This window comes from Cervus elaphus, chromosome 5, assembly GCF_910594005.1.
Source record: "Cervus elaphus chromosome 5, mCerEla1.1, whole genome shotgun sequence".
Lineage (NCBI taxonomy): Eukaryota > Metazoa > Chordata > Mammalia > Artiodactyla > Cervidae > Cervus > Cervus elaphus.
In genome coordinates this window covers 52,008,658-52,031,149 of record NC_057819.1, presented here as the reverse complement: position 1 = coordinate 52,031,149, position 22,492 = coordinate 52,008,658, and the positions used below count along the sequence as shown (strand labels likewise).

Genomic DNA, 22,492 nt, shown 5'->3' with positions numbered 1-22,492 from the left:
GAAAAAAGAAGCAAACAAACAAAGTATATTTGGCAATTAGCCAAATTAGCAAGGTACCGTAGAAAGTAACACTTTGTTGTTAAACAGATAAAAATCTATTCTTAAAAAAAAAAAAATCTGTTCTTGTAAGAAACTCCTTTAAGTGTTTTAATGAAAATGTAGGTTATAAGTTTAGAATAAATCATAACTTACTGCTGTTAAAACTATTGCAATTAAATTATGACACTTCATATGCAACCTGATTTCAGATGTGTTCAAATATGCGGGGAAAGTGCCTTTAGAAACAATGAAAGCTGGTTCTACGCTGTACTCAAACTCTGATGTCTATACCACTAAAAGCTACATTACTGTTATGCATTCTTTTGGAAAGAATATAAAACAACCTAATATCCAACTGGCTAGCAAAATTATGTATATATATAGATATAGGCCATGCGGCATGGCACACAGGATCTCAGTTTCCTGATAAGGGACTGAACCTGTGACCCCTGCAATGAAAGCAGAGTCAACCACTGGATGTTCAGGAAGTACCAAGCAAAACCGTTTTTTAAGAAGGAAATGGAGAAAGAAAATTTTACATACTCAATACCCACTGCTTTCTGTCTTTAAACAATGTTGTTATTATAATGAAAGTATGCAAGAGTAAAGAAAGCTAACAGAGAATTATTACTCTCTCTCTTCAATACTAAGAAAACATTATCAACTTAACAAAGAACCATGTTTCCTAACTGTACAAATCAGACCTATAAAAGTTTACTGTTTCTTTGTCTCTTCAATAGTTTGGCTACAAGCTCTGCCTTTGCCCTACAAACTTCTCACTGTCCAATCTTCTACCCTCACACAGGCTAAAGCTACATAAACTTTCAAAATATGTATAAATCATGTCTTAAAACATGACTGTCTTCAAAAGCTAAGATACAATGCCCTAAATAAGAAGATGCTGGTTCATGAGCAAAGGCCCAAATGGACACTTTCTGAATAAATTTATTGTAAGGAATAAAATTTCTTCAGCTCAATCAAAGTTGTCAAGCAAAATTTTCTTGTAACCATTTTAAATAAACTTACTTATTAAACTTAAATTAGTATATTTGTTTTACTAGGTTCTTTTGCCTTTCCTATGGTGCTAATATTCAAAGCAGGAATAAATCAGGACTCAAGTAGATCGTGTTATCACTTTCTCAACAATAAACTCAAACTATTAGTATTAAATATCTTCCCACAGGCATAAGGATAAGGTCCATTCTCTCTGGAAAATAGTCTTGGCAGCTGGGAGTAACAAAACCCAAATAAGTGAAATCAGACAAGTAAGCAGAACCTTACCTACTTACGCTTACATGCAAGTGTACTACATTTATACTTACCTCCATGCTCAGCAAATTTGGGATTAGAGAGGATTTGTTTACAGAATTTCAATCCATTTCTGTACTGTTTATGTTCATAACACCTCTGTCAAAATAAAAGAGAAAAATTTAAGTTTAGTAAAAAAATGTAAACAACTTTAAATTTGGTGCTAAACTTTTGATTCTGTTAAACAGAACAAAATGATGTCATGTTACTTCTATATTCTAAATTTCACAAAAATGCCAATTACACACACACACACACGGAACTCCCTGGTGGCCTAGTAATTTGGATTTGGCACTTTCACTGCAGTAGCCTGGGTTTAATCCCTGGTTGGGAAACTGAGATCCTACAAGTCACATTCCACATTCAAAATTAAAAAAAAAAAAAAAAAAGCCATACTGAGCAACCAACATTTTTTTAAAAAATATAGACAGTTCAAATACAGAAAGTAAAAGTTAGACAAAGGGACAGAACACACATTAGAAAAAATAAGACAAGCATTAGCGGACTTCAAAAGGTCCAACAAGTGTTAATATAATGTGAAAATTCGGGGGAGAGGTGTAGAAATTATATTTTAAAATAACATTTTCTTTTTAACTGAAGGAAAAAAGTCTCTGAAGTCACAAGAGACAAACAAGTGCATGCAAATTAAAGAAGGGGGAAAAAGACACACACGTCATAATGAAAATTCAAAGCCAAGAAATAAAGGTCCTTAAAAACTTCCAGAGAGAAAAAAAATAAGTCACATAAAAAGAATATGTAATCAGAATAGCACTGAAGGTTTATTCTAAAGTAAAAATGGTATACTGTTGAAAGTTATAAAATATCTACACATAGTCTTCAAAATTCAGAATTCCTTACCCAGCTGAATTGTCGATCAAGTATGTAAGTAAAATGACATTTGAAGGCTTCTCAGAAAGTTAAAATTTTATCTTTGCACTCTTCCTTAGGAAGTTATTAAAAGTAATCAAAACAAAACAAAAAGATAATGTGGGACTTAGTAAATAAATAATCTAATGTAGAAAAAAGAACCACCACTCAAAAATGATACAGGATGCCAGAGGCCACCATGGAATAGGTTTCTAGCAAGGTCAAAAATGGAACCTGTGTACTTCATAATATGGAAAATATTATTTATAAGCACATGACAGAATACAGGTACATTTGGGGAAAGTGACCAATGAGTCTATAGAAAACCAACTGAATAAGTAAGATAGATTTTAACTCCAGGAGAAATAAAGGCTTATATAAGAAATTATGGTCTCAGTGTAATATTTGGCTCAATAATAAATAATACACATATAATTACAGAAATGTAATATTTAGTTCTGGTTTATCAAAATACTGTGATATAAGTACAATGACTGAGGAAAAGACGAGTGAGCAAATGTGGTAATGAAGTTCCAAGTTCTCCTTTTCTATAAATGTATCAACATGGGCTTTCATAACAGTAATTTTTAAAGCACTGTATTCACTACAGAAAATCTCTGCACCTTAAAGATATGATAATTTATGTCAGAATTTACTGTCCTAAGTTTAAACAAATTTTACTCTTAATTTTTGAAACAATACACTCAAAATCTGGCTGAGATAGTTAATGCAAATGATAATAATCACAAGAAAAGAATGTGTAGAAACAAAAATGTAAAATTTTACATTCAGCACCAAGAAATCAACTGGCTAAAGCTCAATGCAAAAGCCTACCACAGAGCTGTTCCACAGTCACTATGTACTCACCATCTCTATTTTATTGTTCACATCTCAAACCTAATATACAGTCCAAAACACAACTCATTTCCACCCCTCAGAATTCACCACGTCTTTACCATCTCAAGAGATGCATTTCCTTCAACTCAACCTCATTCAGATGACAAAACAGGAAACCTAATTATCCTCTGTGCTTTCATCCCTGACACTTCCATCCTCTAATAGATTCATCAGTCCTAGTTTCTCTGCAATAGCTTCCTAACTCTCTGCTTCTCCCACAATCAACAGGCAAAATGATCTGAGGGATACAAGGGAGGGGAGGGCAGAAGCAGTAACTTAACCATATACAGCCAAAAAAACAGAAGACTAAGCAACTAAATTTAGTGTTCCTACTTACTCAGCAGAAAGCCTAAAACAATGTTTTTCTTATAATAATAGTAAAAGTCATTAAAGGAAGCTAATTAAAAGCGACACTCATGACTTGTCACTGTTTTCCAGGAACTACACATCAAGGGCTTCCCTGGTGGCTCAGTGGTCAAGAATCCTCCTGTCAATGCAGGAGACAAGGGTTCCATTCCTGGGTCGGGAAGGTCCCCTGAAGAAGAAAAGGGCAACCTACTCCAGTATTCTTACCTGAGAAATCCCATGGTCAGAGGAGGCTTGTGGGCTAACAGCCCATGGGGTCACAAAGAGTTGGAAAAGACATAGCGACTAAACAACAAGAACATACATACAAAGAACAATTTAAGTACACTGTTCTTAAAGGCTTCAATTAGCTTTCTACAATTTTATTTCTGTAAAAATGTAGTAAGAGAACTTCCACTTTTGGCCATAGTGAAGTAAACAACAAAATGAGACAAAACGTATAAAATAACTGTTGTCAGACCCTGGACAACAGGCAGCATGGGCTGTGAACCATTGAGGCGGGGGAGGGACATGACACACTTGGTAATGTCACTGCTTTACAGATCACAGCACAGGAAGACGGATCTGAAACAGAGCTCGTGACAGTCCAGAGATGAAGAGACAAAAACTGAAGTTTAGGGAGGCTGAGGTGTTCTGTGAGACAGAGTACTGAAAATGATGGAACTATTCAGAAAAAAGACGTCCAAGAATCTGCATGGGGTCCTTCATGCATCTGTTGCCGGAAATTACAAACCAAGTTAGGGGCAAAATACCTAGAGAAGTACTGGAGGTCTTAACAGTTGAGGCCCTCTCTGAGTCAGTCCCAGTTGAGAGCTCTCTGCACCACATATAGAAATTTTATTAATGTTAAGTATTATTAAAGCCAAGAGCTGTCATCTTCTAACAGATCTTCCAATCAACAAATGCAACTTTTACCTCATCTTTTGCTTCTTTGCTTACTCAGTGCGTGTATGAGTGCATGCGTACCTGCGTGCTAAGTCAATTTGGTCATGTCTGATTCTGTGCAACCCTATGGACTATAGCCTGCCAGGCTCCTCTGTCCATGGGATTTCCCAGGTCAGAATACTGGAGTGAGTAGCCATACTGGAAGATCCAGGGGATCTTCCCGACCCAGGGATTGAACCTGTGTCTCCTGCACTGCAGGCCAACTGAGTCGCCAGGGAAGCCAAAAAGGCAATAAAAATGCCAAAAATAAGGTGACAAAAATGAACACACATAAAACAATTAACCAACTGGAAAATTCCCTCAAATAACTGAGTCTGTCAAATGAAAATTAAAAACCAAAGTTTATTTGAATATGAGATGCTATAGTACTTAGCTTTTTATTTTATCACACTTCAGAACAGTAATTATGTTTCAGTTCCTAATGATTATGTTCCTAATTAATGAAATTTGGTAGTCTTCCATATTGAAATTATACTAACCCAATTATCTTCTGTCAATGTGACCTGTAAAAATAATTAAAGATGGCATACCCTTCAGTGTGCATTTAAGGGAACAGACTTCAATCTATTTTTTTCTAAAAAGCACTACTCCTACAACAGGTCATTCATTACAAATGAGAGTAGCAGTCTCACAGTTTACTGGAAAAAGTAACAACAGATATTCAACTTACTTTATCCCAGAAATATTCCTAAAAAACTCTGCTTTTGCCCAAGGATAAACTCTAATGGCATACAGGGTTTACAAGAAAAATAGAAAGAGTGCATCATATTTCATTCAATGATTTCTTTCCTCTAAACATAAGGCCAGATATATGCATAATTCAGCTTTAATATAAGTGCCTGTCTAATCAAAATCCAATCTTATAAAAGCAGTCTTAAAATATAATAGTATAATTATAAGGTGTCCTTTTCTGAACCATTTAAAAGATGTAAATGAAAAAAAAAATAGCAATTTGCTTGTTTTTGCAACTCCCATGTAACACTATCACTAAAGTTCATTCTACAGAACCATGGAAATAAATTTACCACAATAAGATTCTTTCTTTTTTTAAACCATAAGATTTTTAATATTGTTTTAACCAAACTTGTAGACTTAAATTTTTTAGAGAATTTATTTAGGGAAAAAGAGACTGAAAATACTACACAGCATATTGTGAGCAAAGATTTCACATCAGTTCAGTTAAAACAAGCTTTGTAAAATGACATAGCGGGCAGATGTATTAAGTCTTCACAGTAAAATCATCAAACTAAATAAAAATACATGTACAAAAAAAAAAAATACATGTCCACAATCCTGTCTCTGAAATTCTTGTATATGGAGAGTTCTTGAAATTTCAGAATTATGAATAAGGGTCTCCCTTAGCATGCAATGAATGCCACAGTATTCTATTCTTCACTTGGCTTCTATTAATTCAAAATTAAACATAGTAGTATCAAAATATTAGAACACTACTGTAGACTGTTAGTTTTCCTTAGCAACTAAATTTTAAAATATCAACACTGCTACAGAAACAGTAAAGCGAAACAGGACATAATTAAAACAGAATGAACTGTTCAAATCCCACGTGCTAAATGTTGGCAACATACCCTGAGACTCCTGCTTCTAAATGTATAGGAATAACTGATACAGCTAGCTGATGCTCCTGCCAAGCATGAAACTGGTTAAGTAAATAAATAACTATTTTCAGCCAGTGAACAAGGGCCAACACAGGATTGTGCACTTTCAGAAGGGAAACAAGGTAAATCTCAAGAAAGTATTTTTTTTTTTTTTTTTTGCCTAGAGGCATTTTCCAGACTGTAAAATAGAGAGGAAGAACAAAAACAGAACATGGCAGTCTTACTGATCTAACTGGTATCGGAGTTAGAAACTGCCTGAAAAGATGAAATTTACAGAGCAAGGTATCATCAAAAAGAACTGTACAGATATGAAGTTTTAGAAATTTGCACCAGAGTCTTGGTCAAATATTAAATTGGTCAGGTACACTGCAGAATTCTACTCAAGTTGGCAAAGACTAACTACCAAGTAGCATGAACTAAATAGCTACTGATGCTTATATATGGCTGGAAGACATCTGAGTGCCAAACAGGTTTCATTAAATACTCAAAACCTTAGGAATAAGGATAATCTAGGCTCATTTTTATTAAAGCTTAAAAGTAAGAACAAGCTGATGCACAAGCAAATTAACCACTTGCCAAAACAAAACTTTATTACAAAAGAACAAGATTTAGAGCCTCCTTTCCCCGGAGCGAAAAAAAAAAAAAAAAAAAGAACAAGATTCAGACACTTAATATTCTAGTGTCCATAATATACATTATGAAAAAACAGGAATCATTAGAAAAGTGAAGAAACAGGAAATTGTGACCCTGACCTACAGAAAAAAAAAAAAAAATCAATCAACAGAAACAGATTCAGAAATAATGGCAGAAGTAGCAGGCAGACTTTAAAAGTTACCGTTATGTATTATTAAAAGATTGAAAGGAAAATCATGAACATAATCAGAAAACAAACAGGAAATCTCAATAGAGAAATGGAATTATTAAGGAATGGAAATTGTACAATAGAAAAATACAGCATTGAAAATGAAAAGTTAATGATATGGGCTTAAAATACTAAACACTGCAGTGAGCCTGAAACAGGTGCAGTGAACAAAACCCTGACGGAGCACGTCAGTGGCTGCGTGAACTTGGAAACATACAACAAACAATCCAAGGTGGGAGATGAGAACAAAATGAGGGAGAGGACACGGAGCTCCTACCTACGGCACAACGTCAAGTGGGCAAATAGCCTAACACATACATGTAACAGGAGTCAGAGAAGAGGACAGAAAAACTAGAGTGGGAAAAATATCAAAAATTGCAAATTTGATGAAAACTCTAAACCCACAAATCCAAGAATCTCAACAAACTCCAACCAGGATGAATTAAAAGAAAAGAAAAGAACAAAACAAAATAAAAAGCCAAAAAAAAAAAAAAGAGGCACATCACAATCCTAATGCTAAAAAATAAGGACAAAAGAGAAAATTATGAAAGTAGTCAGGAAAAAAACCTGTATTCTAAAAGATCTTCAATTATCATCTCAGCTTCTACCTTAAGAAATTAGAAACATTAAGAGCAAATTAAACTCAAAGTAAGCAGAAAAAACAAGTAAAAAGAACAGAATGAATGAAACAGGAAAAAAGAAAAAGAAAATCAGTGAAATCAAATGCTGGTTCTTTGAGAAGATCAATAAAATTGATAAACTTCTAGCCAAATATGGGCATGATCACAGAAGTATGCAGCAGAGCAAAATAAGAAGAACCCCAGTTTTCCAGTCAGAGGGTGAGACAAAGAGTCAAGGAAACAAAATATCAGAAACATCACAAAGGAGGAGGAACTGGGGAAAGCAATCTCATAAAGATGTTTATGAATTCCAGGGTTCATTAAACATGCATGGATCTGATCACAACACACAAGACTTTGAGAACTGAACAAATAGCTACATCATGCAGGCCTCAGACCAGCTACTGGATGGCACACAAGCAGGACAGAGCCACACAGTCTACAAAGATTTTAAAAACTGAACTGATGTAAGAACTACAGTCCACGGACATAGTTGGGGCTTACAGCCTGAATCTAACCAGATTTGCTGAAACAAAATTAACATTCCCCAAAGGATTTAAAACAAGACCCAAGGTCTGATACTAATATTCAGAACATCCAGGAAAAAATCCAACATTATGTGGCATTTGAAGAAACAGGAAAATCTCAACTTGCATAGGGGGGAAAAAAAAATCAACCACACATATACAGAGACTTCTATTCAAGACTTTAAATTAGCTATTATGAAAATGTTGGAAGAAGTTAACTTCACGTGAACCCTTTGCAACATCTTAGAGGAGATAAGGACAGAACTCACTGTATGGACCCAATACTAGAATGGAGATAACAATGGAAAGAATCATTGTAGGGGAAAAATAGACCAATAAAATGTATCTAATCTGGATAACAGAAAAAAGTTTTAAAAACTGGTAGTGATTTAGTTGCTCAGTTGTGTTCAACTCTTGCGCCCCCATGGACTATAGCCCACCAGGTTCCTCTGTCCATGGAATGTCTCAGGTAAGAATACAGGGAGTGGGTTGCCCTGCCCTTCCTTCTCCAGGAGATCGTCCCAACTCAGGGATCCATACCTGCTTCTCCTGGATTGCAAGTAGTCTCCTGCACTGCAAGCAGATTCTTTACCACTGAGCCACCAGGAAAGAGCAGAACCTGATTGCCAAGAATCCCAGAGGGAAACCCTCTAGGTGTCCCGGCACTGTCCATCAGCACCTTGGCTCCGCTGAGGCACTGATATCAATAGATCAGAGCATCTGAAAGTCACAACTTATAGATTTTTTTGTCATAATATGGAAACGAAAGGAGTATGTCAAGGCTGGGAAAGGAGTACGTCAAGGTTGCATATTTCACTTATATGCAGAGTACATCATGCAAAATGCCAGGCTGGATAAGGCTCAAGCGGAATCAAGATTGCTGGAAGAAATATTAATAACCTCAGACATGAAGATGACACCACCCTTATGGCTGAAAGTAAAGAGGAACTAAAGAGCCTCCTGATGAAGGTGAAAGAGGAGAGTGAAAAAGCTGGCTCAACATTCAAAAAACTAAGATCACTGCATCCGGTTCCATCACTTCATGGCAAATAAACGGGAAAAAAATGGAAACTGACAGACCTTATTTTCTTTATTTCTTTCCAAAATCACCGCGGACGGTGACTGCAGCCATGAAATTAAAAGATGCTTGCTTCTTGGAAGCAAAGCTATGATAAACCTAGACAGCATATTAAAAAGCAGACACATTACATTGCTAGCAAAGGTCAGTATAGTCAAAGTTATGGTTTTTCTAGTAGTCATGTATGGATGTGAGAGTTGGAGCACAAAGAAGGCTGAGTACTGAAGAGATGATGTTTTCGAACTATGGTGTTGGAGAAGACTCTTGAGAGTCGCTTGGACTGCAAGATCAAACCAGTCAAACCCTAAAGGAAATCAGTCCTTGAATATTTATTGGAAGGACTGATGCTGAAGCTGAAGGTCCAATACTTTGGCCACCTGATGCGAAGACTCTGATGCTGGGAAAGATTGAAGACAGGAGGAGAAGGGGGATGACAGAGGATGAGATGGTTGGATGGCATCACAGACTCAATGGACATGAATTTGAGCAAGCTCTGGGAGATGGTGAAGGACAGAGAAGCCTGGCATGCTGCAGTCCAAGAGGTCGCAAAGAGCTGGATGTGACTGAGCAACTGAACAACAACAAGAAAATCATTTCACTGACCCTTGTAAAAACTTATTTCTAATTTTGCTAATAAGAATATGGAGGGTAAGAAATCTCCACAACAGCTGGCTATTTATATACATAAAATAGTTGGATAAGCTGTGAAAAGTCCAGACCTATTGCTGAAAGGAAGTTCATCCGTTTTTCCAAACGCTTGTTATAGGAAAAAAAGGTTCCCTAAGATGTAGGAATGTGACATGGCAAATAAAAGAATCTAGGCTATTTATGTTAATAGAAAATAGTGATTTAGGTGATTTAAAATAGAAGATTTAAGATTATATGTAACACAAATATATAATATATATATTTAGATTTGGCATTAACATTACATAGTGCAAGTGCAAGTCACTCAGTTGTGTCTGACTCTTTGCGACCCCATGGACTATACAAACCATGGAATTCTCCAGGCCAGAATATTGGAGTGCGTAGCCCTTCCCTTCTCGAGGGGCTCTTCCCTACTCTGGGATCGAACCCAGGTCTCCTGCATTTCAGGCAGATTCTTTACCAGCTGAACCACAAGGGAAGCATTACATGATGTTAGCATTAATCTTCTTTAGCATTAAATATACCTTTCCATCGTTTTCTTCAGTGCAAATTTTTTCAAAATTGATTAAAATGAATGCAGCCTCAAATCAAGCTAAATGATAAAAGCAAAATTTAGCTTTAAAATTAAGTCAGCCATTTGAAATGATGCCTGGGATTTGACAAAATAATCCAGGGGGTAGGGGTCACAGATGAAAAAGAATGCACTGAATCATTGTTTTCATATGCTTGAAATTTTCACAACTGAAAAGTTAAAAAGAAAACAAACCTTAGATATGCTAAAAACAACTCAGGAAACATTTATTTATTAACTTAATAAGAGCCTGGCTGGCACTTGGCACTGCCAGTGTCCAGTAACTATTAGCAGAAAAGTAGGGAGAAAGGGCACCTACAGTCTATACACTCAAGAGCTATGGCTATTTAACATTTTAATTAGTTAATATTAAATAAAATTTTAAAAATTTCAGCAAAGCTCCTCAGCTACACTAACCACATCTCAGGTGTTCAGTCACATGTGACTAATGGCTAGTCAGTTCAGTTCAGCTGCTCGGTCATGTCTGACTCTTTGCGACCCCATGAACCGCAGCATCCCAGGTCTCCCTGTCCATCACCAACTTCCGGAGTCCACCCAAACCCATGTCCATTGAGTCGGTGATGCCATCCAACCATCTCATCCTCTGTCATCCCCTTCTCCTCCTGCCCTCAATCTTTCCCAGCATCAGGGTCTTTTCAAATGAGTCAGCTCTTCGCATCAGGTGGCCAAAGTATTGGAATTTCAGCTTCAGCATCAGTCCTTCCAATGAACATCCAGGAATAATCTGCTTTAGGATGGAATGGTTGGATCTCTTTGTAGTCCAAGGGACTCTCAAGAGTCTTCTCCAACACCACGGTTCAAAAGCATCAATTCTTCTGTGCTCAGCTTTCTTTATGGTCCAACTCTCACATCCATACATGACTACTGGGAAACCCATAGCCTTGACTAGACAGACCTTTGTGGACAATGTCTCCGCTTTTTAATATGCTATCTAGGTTGGTCATAACTTTCCTTCCAAGGAGTAAGCGTCTATTACCTTCATGGCTGCAATCACCATCTGCAATGATTTTGGAGCCCACAAAAATAAAGTCTGTCACTCTTTCTACTGTTTTCCCATCTATTTGCCATGAAGTGATGGGACCGGATGCCATGATCTTAGTTTTCCCAATGTTGAGCTTTAAGCCAACTTGTTCACTCTCCTCTCTCACTTTCATCAAGAAGCTCTTTAGTTCTTCTTCACTTTCTGCCATAAGGGTGGTGTCATCTGCATATCTGAGGTTATTGATATTTCTCCCGGCAATCTTGATTCCAGCTTGTGCTTCATCCAGCCCAGCATTTCTCATGATGTAGTCTGCACATAAGTTAAATAAGCAGGGTGACAATATACAGCCTTGATGTACTCCTTTCCCTATTTGGAACCAATCTGTTGTTCCACGTCCAGTTCTAACTGTTGCTTCCTGACCTGCAGACAGGTTTCTCAAGAGGCAGGTCAGGTGGTCTGGTATTCCCATCTCCTTCAGAATTTTCCACAGTTCATTGTGATCCACACAGTCAAAGGCTTTGGCATAGTCAATAAAGGAGAAATAGATATTTCTCTGAAACTCTCTTGCTTTCTTGATGATCCAGCGGATGTTGGCAATTTGATCTCTGGTTCCTCTGCCTTTTCTGAAACCAGTTTGAACATGTGCAAGTTCACAGTTCACGTACTGCTGAAGCCGGGCTTGGAGAATTTTGAGCATTACTTTACTAGCATGTGAGATGAATGCAATTGTGCAGTAATTTGAGCATTCTTTAGCAGTGCCTTTCTTTGGGATCGGAATGAAAACTGACCTTTTCCAGTCCTGTGGCCACTCCTGAGTTTTCCAAATGTGCTGACATACTGAGTGCAGCACTTTAACAGCATCATCTTTTAGGATTTGAAATAGCTCAGCTGGAATCCCATCACCACCACTAGCTTTGTTCGCAGTGATGCTTCCTAAGGCCTACTTGACTTCACATTCCAGAATATCTGGCTCTAGGTGAGTGTGAGTGATCACACCATTGTGATTATCTGGGTCCTGAAGATCTTTTTTGTTAGACTAATGGCTAACACAGTAATTCAGATATAGAACATTTCCATCGCAAAAAATTCTATTGGACAACACTGCTCTAGAGTCCCGAGTTCAATTCTTAGCACTTAACAGTTCTGTATCACTGGCTTAATTAAATTCATTAGCGCTTCAACTGTGTCACCTGCAAAATGTGGACATTAACAACCTTGCAGGGTTAAGGTGAGAAATACAAATGTATACAAAGAATCTGAGTAAGCACTCAATAAAATGTTTACATAAAGAACAATATCAGTTCTAGCTCACAATAAATATTTAGACCCAACAAATTTGATTACAGAGAAACATGAAAGCAGAAATTGAATTAAAATACACAATCCAGAGGAACAAGATCTCTATTCTGAGGTGACGTTAATGTTCTATCAACACCTCTTAAAAGGGGCATAGGCTGCAAGGGTTTCTGATCTGTCAAAACTAAAAGAACAGTATGCTCAAGACAACTAATAGAACAATACACTTAAATACCTGTGCATTTTACTGTAGGTAAAAGTGTGTGTTAGTCACTCAGTCGTGTCCAACTCTTTGTGACCCCATGGACTACAGCCTGCCAGGCTCCTCTGTCCATGAAATTCTCCAGGCAAGAACACTGGAGTGGGTTGCCATTCCCTCCTCAGGGGATCTTCCCAACATAGGGATCGAACCTGGGTCTCCTGCACTGCAGGCAGACTCACTGTAGGTAAGTATACTTCAACTTTTTTAATGTTTTTAATCTCTGAAAAACTGCCTTTATCCTCCTTTTCCTTTAATTCTTTTAGTTGGAGCTTCCATTCACAGACAATATGCTATCTTTCTCATATCCTACAGTTTTTGTCAAACTATTATAATCATGAAAACAAACTTAAGGATAATTTCTTCCCCTCCTGGTTTTATACTTTTTAAAAAAATAATCTTGTCCTACTTCTGTAATAAATGTCATCTAACACAAGGGGTCACAGAACTCTTGCTGGTACCAGCTCACTCTACTGAAATGTTGTATAGTTATATTGAGCCAAACTCTATCTCCCTCTAATTTCTGTTTTACTGATTCTAGCCCTTAAGAGTTCAGTTTTCTCTCATTCAAGCTAAACATCTTTGTTCTTTTAGCTGTTTCTCACATGAAAGTTTTAAGTCCTTTGACATTTTGTGCCATCCTCTAAGGTGGATACAATATTGTTCCCAAACCTGTATATTTTATTAAAACCAGTAAAATTTTTAAGAAATTAATTTAAATGGGGTAGCTTAATTTAAAAAAAACCAAAAACCACTTTTTAAAACTCCGTCAGTATTTCACAAAACAGAAAGTACTTCAAAAATCCAGAGTAACAAGTACACCGTCTCAGAATAGAAATAAAAGGTCTGTGAGAACTTTGCACCAGTATTTTTGCAGTATGTCAGCATTAGGGAGTCATCATTGGTCTGCATCACTCCAAGTTTTGGGTCTAGAAATTAAAATTACAGATAAGGTCTTACTAGCAGCAGAATTGAATGTGACAATCATCATCTGCTCTCTAGATACTATAACCCTGTTAATGCATTGTGAAACATGCCAGACTTCCCTTACCTTTCTTTTTTTCCCCATCAGCATTAAATTATGTCACTTGACAAAAGAAAATTCAATGGAATTTTAGAATTCCTGCTTAATATGAGTAGAACTCTGCTATGAATGTGAGTGTTTAGGGACAGGACAAAATTCAATAATAATTCCAGGTATATACATATGATTAAGAGCCAGCTATTTAATTGTTCAGTTGCTAAGTTGTGTCCGACTCTTTGCAATCCCATGAACTGCAGCACACCAAGTTTCCCTGTCCTTCAGTATCTCCTGGAGTTTGCTCAAACTCATGTCCTTTGAGTCAGTGATGCCATCCACCCTTCTCCTCCTCTGGTGCCTCCTTCTCCCCTTGCCCTCAATCCTTCCCAGCGTCAGTGTCTTTTCCAGTGAGTCGGCTCTTCACATCAGGAGGCCCAAAGCACTGGAGCTTCAGCTTCAGTATCCATCCTTCCAACGAGTATTCAGGGTTGATTTCCTTTAGGATTCACTGGTTTGATCTTGCAGTCCAAGGGACTCTCAAGAGTATTCTCCAACACCACAATTCAAAAGCATCAATCAGCACTCAGACTTCTTTACAGTCCAACTCTCACATCCATACATGACTACTGAAAAAACCATAGCTCTTTAATAGAACCTAAGTATTTCAATGATAAATAATCCCAACGAGCTTAAGGAAAACAATGGAGTGGTCATGGGGACACAGAAGTACAAGCGATTACTCAATTATATAAACATAAATTATAAATTATTTTAAAGCAAACACTACTATTTTCCAGCATAACACATAAAAACAAATGAATTATTTACAGGATAACGACTGGCCCCTAATTTCTAAACATTATAGAAGTCCTCATAAAAACCATACAGGTCAAGGAAGATGGCAAATAAAATCACCCAGAGCATTACAGGAAGATGAGACAACTAAAAGCTAACTTATGTATAAGTGCATAGACATTCAAGACCAGAAGCTCCAAGTTTCAAAAGATGTCCAAAAGAAGAATCAAGCAGGGTCCTAGTGGTCACTGAATCTGGGTTATATTAACTAGGATTCACCAAAGTCAGAAGTCCAAAGAAAGGACTGAGAGCAGTGACTACCGGGAGTCACAATACAGAGGCTCAAAGAGTCTGCAGGACCGAAGGTGACAGTTTTAGTAAGGCACAGCTTTGGAGGAGAAGGAGACACCTTGAAAGGAGAAAGTGTCACTTGAAAGCTTGATGGAGAGGGCAGCACCGAAGACAGAGGCCCTACTAAGTCAATACAGAACAATGGGAGACAGGAAACTTATTTTATTTTTATTTACTTATTTTTAATAGCTTGATAGTTTCTGTTGTTTAGGCTGTGGTTGGTCTTCACTGCAGCACATGGGTTTCTTTAGTTGTGGCGAATGGGTTTAGTTGCCCTGTGGCATGTGGGATCTTAGTTCCCTGACCAGGTATTGACCTGAGTCCCCTGCACTGGAGGGCAAATTCTTTACCAGTGGACCACCAGGGAAGTCCCGAGGGGACTTATTTTAAAAACTGCATTTGACTGTAGCAACAAAGAGGGTATTCCTGAACTAAGAGACTGAAGAAACCACCCAACCTCACCCAAAAATAAAATTGTCTGTATTGCTGGTACAGTAAAACCCATCACAAATAACCTGAAGAGGAAAAAAAGAACTCAGCATCCATACCAAATTACTTACAAAGAATTTTTAAAAGTGAAAAATTTGGGCAGATGAAAACACACCAAGAACTATTGCAATAAAACTGAGGAAAGATGTAACACTTCATCACAAATCAGAAATAATTAAAAAACAGATGCAGACATAAAAGAATATCTCAAATCAAATACTCAAAATTTTAAACAGTGAGTAAAAAGTTTAAAAAACAGGAACAAAGTGAATTTAAAATAGAAAAAATCCCACAAAACCATCTCAGAAATGAAGACTAAATTATAAGATATACAATATAAAAGAATTGAAGGGAAACAATATAAAAGAGATGCAAAGATCCAGTAAGCAAAGGTCATGGAAGAATGAAACAGCTGAACTAATATTTGAACTAATATTCAAAACTACAATTACTGACTCAAAGAAAACATAAATCTACACTCTGAAAACACATACCAGGGAAAATTTATCTAGAATAGTCAACACAGAGACATAACTAAGTAAAATAATTCAACTTTACAGATAAAGGAAAACTCACATCTTCAAAAAAGACCACATCATCAACAAAGAAAAGAAAACCAGGTTGGCAGCAGCAACATATAAACAAGACAATGGCAGGGCAATCATTTTTAAGAAATCGAAGAACATGTGATATCAAGACTGTAGAAAAACACTTCTAACATCTAAGCCCTTAAAAGGTTTCCACAAGTACAGTTGAGGAATCTCTATTAGACAGCAAGTTTCATCCAACCAAGAGATGATAAAACTTCAGAAAAAGGTCAGTCACTTAAATATTAACTCTATTTATAGAATTAAATCTAAAACAAAGGTACTGATGAGAGTAGAATATACATAAAATGGCATGTTTTCACAAAGTAATAAAGTCAGAGGAAAAGAGACAAAAAATTGAGTAGAATAAGTTCATTCACACATTAATAATCACAGCATAAAATTCCCTACCCTCTACACCCCTAAATAAGAAAAAAGAGAACTAAAAGTATTTTATTTTTTTTTGGCCGCACCTGCAGCTTGAGGGATCAAACCTGGACCCAGAGGGTAAAACGGTCGACTCTGAACTGCCAAGGACTGGAATCCAGAATCAGCTGGACCTGCCAGGGAATTCTTAGGAATTTTTCAAAGTATAAACATAAAAGTAACTCACTAAAAAATATAAACCTCCTTAAATACCAAAAAGTATACAAAACAAAATAAAAATATTTTTTAAAAAATTACAAAATGAGTAACATAAAACCATGATAAGGTCAATTACGTGAAAAAGGTAACATCTTTAACAGACTGCTGCTGCTGCTAAGTCACCTCAGTCGTGTCCGACTCTGTGTGACCCCATAGACGGCAGCCCACCAGGCTCCCCCGTCCCTGGGATTCTCCAGGCAAGAGCACTGGAATGGGCTGCCATTGCCTTCTCCACTTTAACAGACTACACCTATATTATACATTTACTAACACATACGCTTTAGCACTTACCAAGGACTTTTAACATATCTCACTACCTGACCAGTAAAGTAAGACAGAAAAATACTGTTTTTCTCTTTTTACTCAAATTTACAAACTAAGGCTTAAAAAGCATAAAAGATAAAGTAAAGCAGAGTCAGGATTAAAACCCATCATCTTAAAACACAAACTGAAAAAACATGTAATATTTTATTTCTGTTTTAAAAGTGTTACTTAGTCACCCCTTTTCAAAAATCTTTAAAAGGAATTAGCCTGAAACTTTTGATATTCTGGGTACAAAGCTTCTTCGAACAAAGAAAATGTCTGAAGAAGTTTAAGTCTATTTAATGGCAGTGGCAACTAAGTTGGCAACGAATGTGACACCGTCTCAGGTACTAGACGCAAGAAGTTCTGGTTTAGTAAATGACACACAGCAGAGTGAAGGAAGAGCTGCTGAGACCAGGCTGTGTGATCTCTAAGTTCACGTCTGGCCACTTCCAGTGGAATACTAGTTTTGAAAACATGTATTTGCTCCAACACGATTGATACTTAGGGGCATTTTGAGCACACTAAATTTGAAGTTTGCTTCTGTAGGATTTGTCTACCAGAAATACTAGGTGAATCAGAAAACTGCACTCAGCTAAAATGAGCTGAATAGGCACGCAGAGCACTGACACACACCTCAGACATCTAAGCCCCCTCAGTTCACCCTGTGGGTTACAAGTCACACCCAGCCACCTCTGGTGTTACAACTTTCTCTGAGTTTTAAGGTAATGCTCCTTCCATCACTTCACAGTAATTCACCAGCTGCAATCCTTGACACCCACTTCTACAAGCAAACTTCCAGAAGGCAGTATTCGTACTGCAGTATTTACGTCTCTGTTAGCCATTCTACACATGCAAAACCGCTTTCAGTTTTATTAGGTTCTTGCCTTGGTTTCTAATTTGTTACCAATGAAGTTTTTAATTGTTGTGGCCCAGCTCCATTTTCCCCACAAGCTCTGTGGGTTATTACCTGATTTTAGTCAGCAACTGCACAATGCACTGACTTTCAAGAACTTATGTCCTAATATAGAACAACTGACTGTATATAAAGCAATTAGAAATATACTTTAAACAATGCAATCATAAGTACTGTTTACACTTATTACAATTTCTTCAAGAGTAAAACAAGATTTATATCAGCTAATATTGGGGCGGGGGGGGGGGTGGGGGGTGGGCAGGAAGCCTAGCACAGAATCTAGCTCAAAATAGATGAGCAGTAAATGCCAAGTTACTACATTTTCCCTTTCTTAAAGATTCTGACTTAGGTCCAAAGCACTGATAACCAAAGGTGAAAAACAGGATACCGTTAAAGTGAAAGCCATTAACACAAGAGAAAGTTTTTTTTCTTAAATCAGAACTACCACCATGTGTGGAAGTACACAACCAACTCCAGGGACTTTTTCCCCCTAGGTCTGTATTCGTTAAAGCAAACTTTCATTTCTCCTTTCACACACTATCAGATAAAACACCTCTTACAAATTACAGAGAAATGTTCAACTATTTCCTCTAAAAAAAAATGAAAAAAGATTAAAATTATCACCAGCTTCAAACAAGATTGTAATTATCCCAGAAGGTTTTAGGTGAAATTTCAAAGGATCTCAACTGAAAATGTGTTCATATTATTACATTTATTAAAGAAAATCTCAAAAAAAAAAAAAGAAAGAAAGAAAATCTCAGTGGAATACAGCGTCTAAGGTAACAAAACCAGCAACATCATCATCATTTATTTCTATATTGCAATTTACATTTTACTTTTAAATAGCCAAAAAGATTGCTTTTATTAACCTATAATGGAGTAATTCCATAATGATGGAATTATTTTAGTTTCAAATTAAGTAGTGAAAATACAATTCATACCCTACCCAAAGGGGAGGGGGGAGAATCACATGCAACAAATCAAACTAGCTTTGTTGTCGTTGTTTCTAAGTTACAATTGTAATACAAGTGTGCACAGCACACACCTTAAAGCAGCTGGAATGCGTGTGCCACCGACGTGCCAGGGGAATGCCCACAAGCCAAGACTGAGGCTTTGCTTCCCTTCCTAGTCTACTATGTGCACTAAGAGCCATCGCTTTTGAACCTGTTCTTCTTACCATCAACACCAGCAACTGACATTATTTCTGAGATCATTTTCCACTAAGAATCTTAAGTTCCTCCCTCTCAGTAGGGCTACTGCCTACTGAGAGCAGAGTTGTGTTAACATTAGATGTGAATGCTGACAGTTGGCCAGGCTCACTGATTAAATGGCTTGCTCTGCTACACCAGCTTGCCAGCAAGCCTTTCTCAGATTCCAAGAATTTGATTTTTAAGTTTTCTAAAAAACACCTACAAAGCAACTCTAAATTACAAATGTTCCCCCTTCAAACACTTTATATTCCTATCTCATATTATCATATACACTGGTCCTCACCCCTGACTTTATCAGAATCAGTTTTAGAGCTTTAAGAAACTACAGATGACTGACCCAACAGGGTCCATATGATAAATATGCTCATTTAATCCAGGTACCATTTTTCCTCCAACGCTAATGTAACCAAAAAAGAAACAACAAAAATTTTCTCTTATGCTTTTGTGATGGGATAAAGGCCATGTAAACAAACCTAATACTATGATTCATTCATAAATACAACTTTCAAGGCCTTACCAAGTAATACAGGTTCTGCCTGATATCCTACAATTACCTCATATAATACTGTATCTACAATGCCAAGGCCCAGGTTAACTCCCTTCTCCAAAAACCTCTAAGCAAGCACAACATCCAAAGATAAAGATTTCTCTCTCTTGCCCTGTAGTCACTGTCTTCATGCCCACTTCATCCAAAAATATGTACTGATTAACAAAGTCCCTATTCTCACAAAACCTACATCTTAATTGTAGAAGACATGTGATAAATTACTTGTATATATATGTGTATGTGTATATATACACACACATACATCAGATATGTCAAATAATAAGGAGAAAAATAAAGCAAGGAAGAAAATACAGAGATGAGTTGAAGAGGGCTTTAGGTCAAGGAATGCCACAATATAACATTTAGAGAAAATCTGAGCAGAATTCTATCAATAAAAGGAGTAAGAGAAGAAATGAGCCATGCAGGTATCTGGAGGACAAAATTCTGAACAAACAGCCTCTGTGTATGATCCCTTCTATAACCTAGCTTTTTATGTCCAAAAGCACTTTTATGAACAAAGAAAATAAATTTGAATCAATGCTTTCTAAGAAATGCATTATCAGAGGCAGAAATATTAAAGGAAATAAGAATGCCCACTAAACAAAGAGATCCCTTCTGTTAAAGCCAGTTGGCCACTAGCTCTCCTGTCCATCAATCAAACAGAGCACCACATCTGCCTCTGTGGAAACTGCTTTTAACCAGTCTTCAAAGTTAACAGCTGGAATGGCAACTCTTTATCATCAAATAACTTAGTTTGTATAATCCCCAGTAAAGGTTCAAGACTGCAAGGCTTTCAGATACTCACAGAATCGAACATTAAATTCAGGTTCCTATTAGCTTTTGTCTGCTTTTCCACACATATAGTGTCGTGCATTACAATCGAAAACTAAAATGTAGCCATTCATTTTTTTTTAAACCTGAATACTCTATTCCCAAAATACCTGCACAAACAAGTATTGTAATCCACTCTCTTAACCCCAAAGCATCATTTCTTAAATATTTCATGTTTCTAACACAATAAAGCATTTAAAAATACATATGCTCTGTCAATTTACATAAAGACAAATACTTATGTGTTTGTTCACCCTACACCCATTCCAGTAAGAATTTAGGATAGAAAGTTAAAAGAAAACAAATTAGTGAATCTGCAACATTATCAGTTTTTTCTTCTCATAAGATTTTTTAGACTTTTTATTAAAAGCATTAAAAAATAAAAAAACTTTAAATGTTGTGCCTTATAAGGTAGTGTTTATTAAGAATATAGCTATATTTACATTATAGCAAAACTGCATTTCGTTTTCTAATTCACCTTTCAACAAATTCATTCTAGTTCAAACGTTTGATTACCTACTGTATACAGAAGAAAGGGGACTTCAGAGCAGCTAAAACTTTGTATCAATTTTTTGTTTTCATTATATTCTACACATATACAGTACAGGCAAAAATATATTAAAACCAATTTCAGGGTTACTATCCACACTCAATTGCAAAACTATTATAGTCACACAAATTAAAGTCAGTTGACCTTCCCATGTGCATATGGAAATCTCCTTGTTAACAATTCCTAATTTTAATTCCATGTGCAACTCAATCCAACCTACATATCATTAACTGTAGAAACAGCACTTTTTCCAAAAGCAATAACTAAAATGAAATAATTTACCTACAATATTTTAGGTACCCACAACATGTGTAGCCACCACCAATTATTAAAACTCCTTTTAATAAAGAACGAGGTGGGTGTGGATAAGTGCCCTGAAAAGAATTTCATTCCTTACACTAGCTGTTAACCTTAATCTCAGTGTGTTCCTTAATAAACATGTCCCTATCTTGAGATGCTTTGAGACTAGACAAGGATTCTACAGGTGCACTGTCCACTGTGGCTAATTGAATTTAAGTTAATTAAAATTAATAATTCAGTTCCTCAATCACACTAGCTATATTTCAAGTGTACAACAGCCACAAATGGCCAATGGCTATGATAATAGACAAAACAGGTACAGAACATTTCTATCATCACAGGAAGTTCCACTGTGCAATACAAAGAGTAAGTTTCCAATAAATTGCAAATATTATCACCATGCTATGCTAACTTCTCTTTCCACTTTTCTAGGAAAGAAAAATTTTATCCATTAGACTTTTAACTAACCACATAAATCATTCAGGCTATAGTCCAAAAATAGATTAATGCTGTACTTATTTTAAGTACTTCCAACTTAAGATTCTTTTTCTTACAGTTCACACTAACATCTAAAGAGAAGAGACAATAGAGCAAAGGCACCAAGAGTCACCAAACCAGCTTCACTGCAGGTATCAGGGTATGTCCCACTCCTTTTCAAGTGGGCTAAAATCTACAAAGGTGTGGCTCTCACTCTACCCAGGCAATCTCATTATTCCTATGCTTAAACTATATCCCAAGAAAGTCATGTAAAGATCTGGTAATGCCCCTCAAACTATTTAGATAAACAAATAGCATCATGAGTAGGCAAATACACATTTTCTAATAACTTAGTTTTCCAAACTGTTAAAATGGTATGTAATTACAACAACAAAACACCTCTGGCAAACACAAATAACTCTTCTTTAAACTCCCACATAATATTACATTAAATTCATCACCTGCTCTTTCTATAGACAAATTAAGACATATTTTGCAGACATTTTGACCAACTCATGGCAAGGCCTTAGCATTTCAGAACACAGCAGAGTAATATGGGGGGGGGAA

General features: G+C 36.6%; 1 protein-coding gene across 2 annotated transcripts in view; it reads right to left on the bottom strand.

Moving 5' to 3' along the window:
* Positions 1–22,492, bottom strand: part of NAA15 (N-alpha-acetyltransferase 15, NatA auxiliary subunit) — a 75,043-nt gene that overhangs the window by 49,055 nt on the left and 3,496 nt on the right. For both annotated transcript variants that reach the window (XM_043902452.1, XM_043902453.1), the window contains exon 2: positions 1,362–1,446. In XM_043902452.1, the coding sequence (XP_043758387.1) occupies positions 1,362–1,446 (85 nt within the window). The remainder of the gene's footprint in view (positions 1–1,361; positions 1,447–22,492) is intronic.